Source organism: Rana temporaria, chromosome 8 (genome assembly GCF_905171775.1).
Source record: "Rana temporaria chromosome 8, aRanTem1.1, whole genome shotgun sequence".
In the NCBI taxonomy this organism is placed as follows: domain Eukaryota; kingdom Metazoa; phylum Chordata; class Amphibia; order Anura; family Ranidae; genus Rana; species Rana temporaria.
In genome coordinates this window covers 166,726,484-166,732,655 of record NC_053496.1, presented here as the reverse complement: position 1 = coordinate 166,732,655, position 6,172 = coordinate 166,726,484, and the positions used below count along the sequence as shown (strand labels likewise).

General features: G+C 47.9%; 1 protein-coding gene across 1 annotated transcript in view; it reads left to right on the top strand.

Annotated features, from left to right (window-relative positions):
* Positions 1–6,172, top strand: part of LOC120909931 (oocyte zinc finger protein XlCOF6.1-like) — a 487,791-nt gene that overhangs the window by 472,777 nt on the left and 8,842 nt on the right. The window contains exons 5-6 of the mRNA XM_040321748.1: positions 1,765–1,806; positions 5,177–5,279. Coding sequence (XP_040177682.1) covers positions 5,186–5,279 — 94 coding nt within the window. The 5' untranslated portion in view covers positions 1,765–1,806; positions 5,177–5,185. The remainder of the gene's footprint in view (positions 1–1,764; positions 1,807–5,176; positions 5,280–6,172) is intronic.

Below are 6,172 nucleotides of genomic sequence, written 5' to 3'. Positions count from 1 at the left end.
GAATCCTTCTAATTCTAACTCTGTGGACTGGATCCTCATCTTCCTGCTGTCCTCTGATGTGTAGAATATTGTATGAAGTACTCCACTGAGGCTGAAAGAGAGCTCTGATGGTGTTAAAAATGAGTTCTAGTGGTGCTTATGGTGAGTTTTAATGGTGAGCTCTGATGGTCTGCTCTAAAGGTGCTTCTGATGAGCTCTAAAGGTGCTTCTGATGAGCTCTTATGGTGTTGATGGTAAGCTCTGGTGGTGTTAATGGTAAGCTCTGGTGGTAAGCTCTAATAGTGTTGATGGTGAGCTCTGATGGGAGGCTCTCATGCCGCTTTACTAAACTTTTACAGGACTTTACAAGTGCAAGCTGAGGGAGAGGAAGGCGAAGGACGTCATGATGGAGAAGCGGCCGCCCCTCACGTCTCCGGGTAAGAGGAGACTTTCCTTTCTTGTAAAGGAGAGAAGAGTATTGAGGATCCCCCTAGATACACATCCTCTGATATAAAGACATAGAAACAATGGCCCGGATTCAGATAGCAGTTACGACGGCGTATCTCCGGATACGCCGTCGTAACTCTGAGTTGCGGGGTCGTATCTATGCGACTGATTCATTGAATCAGTTACGCATAGATTTCCCAAAGATCCGACCGGCGTAAGTGTCTTACACGGTCGTATCTTAGGCTGCATATTTACGCTGGCGCTTCCGTAGATTTACGCAAGGAATATGCAAATTAGGTAGATACGCCGATTCAAAAACGTACGTCCGCCCGGCGCATTTTTTTACGTCGTTTACGTTAGGCTTTTTCCGGCGTAAAGTTACCCCTGCTATATGAGGGGTATCCTATGTTAAAGCGGAGGTTCACCCTAAAAAAAATCTATGTACCATCCTATCCAGCATACTTGCGTCAGCTATAGTATGTTTTTTTTTTTTTCTTTTCTTTTGCGCTGTATTTACCGTTTAATCGTGCAGTTTCGTTTCAGGCGTTACTTTGAAGAGGGGAACATGATTGACGTCCGGCTATGGCGCGTCGCGCGTTCCGAAAATAGCCGGAGTAGGACTCGGCTCTTCACGGCGATATACGGCGCCTGCGCACAGACTAGGAGCTGACTGCGCAGGCGCCGTATATAGCCGAGTCCTATTTCGGCTATTTTTCGGAACGCGTGACGCGCCATAGCCGGACGTCAATCATGTTCCCCTCTTCATAGGAATGCCTACTTCCCCGCCGGAGTCTGAAACGAAACTGAGCGATTAAACGGTAAATACAGCGGCAGAAAAAAAAAACATACTATAGCTGACGCAAGTATGCTGGATGGGATGGTACTTAAAAAATAAAATAAAAAATTTAAGGGTGAACCTCCGCTTTAAGTATGGACGTCAGGCCAGCGTCTAATTTTCCGTTGATTACGTCGTTTGCGAATAGGGCTGTACGTAAGTTGCGTTCACGTCTAAAGCATTGACGATTTGCGGCGTAATTTCGAGCATGCGCACTGGGATTCTTCTTCTTTGAATTAGGCGGGCTTACGCCGGACCACATACGTTACGCCGCTGTAACTTAGGGCGCAAGTTCTTTCTGAATACGGAACTTGCGCCCTAATTTACGGCGGCGTAACGTATCTGAGATACGTTACGCCTGCCGATAGATACACTATTGTATCTGAATCCGGGCCAATGTTTTCAGTCAGTGTGTGTTTCCTACAGATGGATCCAGTAAGAGAAATCCACCAGAGAGATGTCCCCGTCCTCTGTATTCCCGGGACTCCACACAGGAACATCAGGAGATCCCTCAGGAACAACCTCAGATCTCTCAGGCTGATCAGGTAGGTGGAACCAAGTGTCTTAATAATCATGATATTTCTGGAGTTTCTTACTTTTTTTTTTATTTAAACCTTTAGGCTGGGTTCACATATGAGCACTCAGCGGGAGAAGGAGAAGTCCGGTGCGCCCTCCTTCACTGTTTCAGGTCCGATTTCAGCCCCAAGTTTTGGCTGAATTCGGACCTGAAACGGACCAAAAGACGCACAGGCTCCTGTGCAAATCACACCAGAGCCACTGCGGAACAGTGGCGGCTCGTGCTCAAAATATTTGGGGGGGCGCAAACAAGCGAAAAGAAAAACATCAATTGCAGCCTCACTGTGCCCATCAATTGTCGCCACTGTGCCATCAAATGCACCCACTGTGCCATCAAACGCACCCACTGTGCCATCAAACAAACCCACTGTGCCATCACATGCAGCCACAGTGCCATCACACGCAGCCGCTGTGCCATCAAACGCAGCTACTGTACCATCAAACGCAGCTACTGTGCCATCAATTGTCGCCACTGTGCCATCAATTGTCGCCACTGTTCTATCAATTGTCGCCACTGTGCCATCAATTGTCGCCACTGTGCCCATCAATTGTCGCCGCTGTGCCATCAATTCTCGCCACTGTGCCATCAATTGTCGCCACTGTGCCCATCAATTGTCGCCACTGTGCCCATCAATTGTCGCCACTGTGCCATCAATTGTCGCCACTGTGCCCATCAATTCTCGCCACTGTGCCATCAATTCTCGCCACTGTGCCATCAATTCTCGCCACTGTGCCATCAATTGTCGCCACTGTGCCCATCAATTGTCGCCACTGTGCCCATCAATTGTCGCCACTGTGCCCATCAATTGTCGCCACTGTGCCCATCAATTGTCGCCACTGTGCCCATCAATTGTCGCCACTGTGCCATCAATTGTCGCCACTGTGCCCATCAATTGTCGCCAGTTAGCCCCGTAAAATGCCGCCAGTTTCCCCGTAAAATGCTACCAGTTTTCCCCATATAATTGCCCCAAAATACTGCCAGATTGACCCACCGCCCGGCACTTACCTTTCCCGGGTCAGCCATCCTCCTCCACGATCCCTCAATGTCTTCTCCCGCCCTCAGTGTCGTTTCAGCCAATCAGGTGACCAGTAACCAGATCCGGTGAACCTAATTGGCTGAAATGCGTGTCAGTGTTAACCAGGGAATGCACACCCTGTGCTCCCTCTTGTCCGCGGACCGTTTTCATCGGACATGTCCGCTCGGAGATTTCGGTCTGATGGCTGTACACGCCATCAAACCGAAATCCCCGCGGACAGACAGCGCGGTGACGTTGACGCCGCCACGTCACCAAACCAGGAAGTAAAATACTTCCACGCATGCGTCGAATCCATTCGACGCATGCGGGAGATATCTGTCCGCTGGTTAGGCGTACTAACCAGCGGACATGTCGGACGGACGGGTTTCCAGCCGACAAGTTTTAAAGCATGCTTTAAAACTTGTCTGCTGGAAAAACCTGTCTGCTAGGCTGTACACACGGTCGGATCTGTCTGCTGAAACTGGTCCGCGTTCGATCGTGTGTACAGGGCCTTAGATTTTTGCTGGTTGACCTTCAGGCCCAAAATTCGCATGAAACGGGCCAACATTCGTAAAAAGATTAGGTGTAAATATTTGTGGGGATGTGTTAAAAAAAAAGGAGAATATCATCTGCAAACAGAGTTTATTTTCGGGACCCACTATATCCACACCTTTTATATTTGGGTTTAGTTTTATTTAAGCTTGGGTTTCAATGTGTCATGATCACTTAAGCCAGGGCTTGACAAATCCAGGTCGCCAGGTCGCCATGGCGACTAGAAATAGTGTCCTGGCGACTTGGCTTTTTTTTTGTGAGCTGGCGCCATCTGGTGGTGGCCGTTGGTATTACAAGTTAAGCATTACAAGTTAAACAGCAATTCTAATGTCATTTTTCACTATTTTTCACTATTTTCACTGCCATCTTCTTCCCTCTAATTAGAACCCCCAAACATTATATATATTTTTTATCCTAACACCCTAGAGAATAAAATGGCGATCATTGCAATGCTTTCTGTCACGCCGTATTTGCGCAGCGGTCTTACAAGCGCACTTTTTAGTGAAAAAAATTACACTTTTTTTAATAAAAAAATAAGACAACAGTAAAGTTATCTCCATTTATTTTAATATTATGAAAGATAATGTTACGCCGAGTAAATTCATACCCAACATGTCACGCTTCAAAATTGCGTTCGCTCGTAGAATGCCAACAAACTTTTACCCTTTAAAATCTTCATAGGCGACATTTAAAAAAATCTACAGGTTGCATGTTTTGAGTTACAGAGGAGGACTAGGGCTAGAATTATTGCTCTCGCTCTACCAATCACGGCGATACTTCACATGTGTGGTTTGAACACCGTTTACATATGCGGTCGCTGCTCACGTATGTGTTCGCTTCTGCGCGCAAGCTCGACGGGGCGGGGTGCGTTTTCTGGCTCCTAACTTTTTTAGCTGGCTCCTAGATTCCAAGCAAATTTGTCAAACCCTGCTCTATAGCATTGTGTTTAAGTACTGGGGGCAACCAAGTACCGGTAGGCCTGCTTGTCTTTAAGGGAAAGGGTGCTGCTATAGGTGAAGTGCAGAGTAGCCAGCTATAGTGTCTGACCACCTACGTTGGGGACTGCACCTGTTGACTCACGAGAGGGCAAATTGATAACTGGCATATTTTATGTAAGCCAGGGGACTGTTGTGGGAGCGATGTTACCCACTGAAGAAAGTTGAGGCAAAAGCCCCAACGTTTCAGAATGTAATGGAGGTATCGCCAAGAATCCATGCCATAGGCCAGTGATGGCGTACCTTGGCACCCCAGAGGTTTTGGAACTACATTTCCCATGATGCTCATGCACTCTGCTGTGCAGTTGAGCATCATGGGAAATGTAGTTCCAAAACAGCTGGGGTGCCAAGTTTCGCCATCAATGCCATAGGCTTTTTGAATATCCAATGACAGGAGATAGCTCAGTATTTGCCATTTGTGGAGTGCATGGATCAAGAGTAGGGATGAGCTCCGGCGTGTTCGCACAGTCCACGTGCAAAGCCCGTCAGGAAGTCGGCACGGCGCTGCGCTAATCACAGGCAGGAAGACATTGTCCCGATGCTCGGCTGCAGAGATCGGGAAATGTCTCCCTGCCTGTGGTTGGCGCCGTGCAGACTTCCTGGCGGGCTCTGCACGTGGACTGTGCGAACACGCCGGAGCTCATCCCTAATCAAGAGTATCCCCCTGTGGATATTGTCACTTGCCTGACGTTGCAGGATAAATCCCACCCGATCTTTATGGTGGTATTCCTAAATTTCATCTTGTTATCCAGGATATTTTATCTTGTCTTATCCAGGGTGAAGTTATGAATGTTGTTAAAGCTGAAAATGAAGAAGAGCAATCTGTGAGGTGGGATCATCTGTGTAAGGAGGAGGAGATTCCTCCAGAGCTCAGCACAGGTGAGTAATAAACACTAAATCCAGAGAAGAGTCCCAGATCCTCCTTGTTCAGTCACTACAACAATCTCCTATTTTTTAATGGCACCCCAAACAAAAACTGACACTTATTGTGCCAAAAAAGGTACTTTGGTGCCAAACGCGTTTCGTCCCTCGGGTGTGAATGCAGTCTCAATCCAGGGAAGAGTCCCAGATTCTTCTTGTTCAGTCACTACAACAATCTCTTCTCCTCCCCCCTCCTCTGTCAGTAGACAGTAATGGGGAGACAGTATGTGCCCAGTGGGGGAGTCAGGAGTCATCAACGTCTATTAAGCTGGCCATACACTTGTTTATAACCACTTAAGGACCGCCTCCTGCACATATACGTCAACAGAATGGCACGGCTGGGCACGTACAGGTACGTCTTCTTTAAGTGCCCAGCCGTGGGTCGTGGGCGCGCGACCCGGTCCGAAGCTCTGTGAATGCGGCCGCGGGACCAGCGGACCCGATCGCCGCTGGAGTCCCGCGATTGGTCCCCGGAGCTGAAGAACGGGGAGAGCTGTGTGTAAACACAGCTTCCCCGTTCTACACTGTGGCGCCGTCCTTGATCGTGTGATCCCTTTTATAGGGAGACACAATCGATGACGTCACACCTACAGCCACACCCCCCTACAGTTAGAAACACAAATGAGGTCAAACTTAACCCCTTCAGCGCCCCCTTGTGGTTAACTCCCAAACTGCAACTGTCATTTTCACAATAAACAATGCAATTTAAATGCATTTTTTGCTGTGAAAATGACAATGGTCCCAAAAATGTGTCAAAATTGTCCGAAGAGTCCGCCATAATGTCGCAGTCACGAAAAAAATCGCTGATCACCGCCATTAGTAGTAAAACTATTTTTTTTTTATAAAAATGC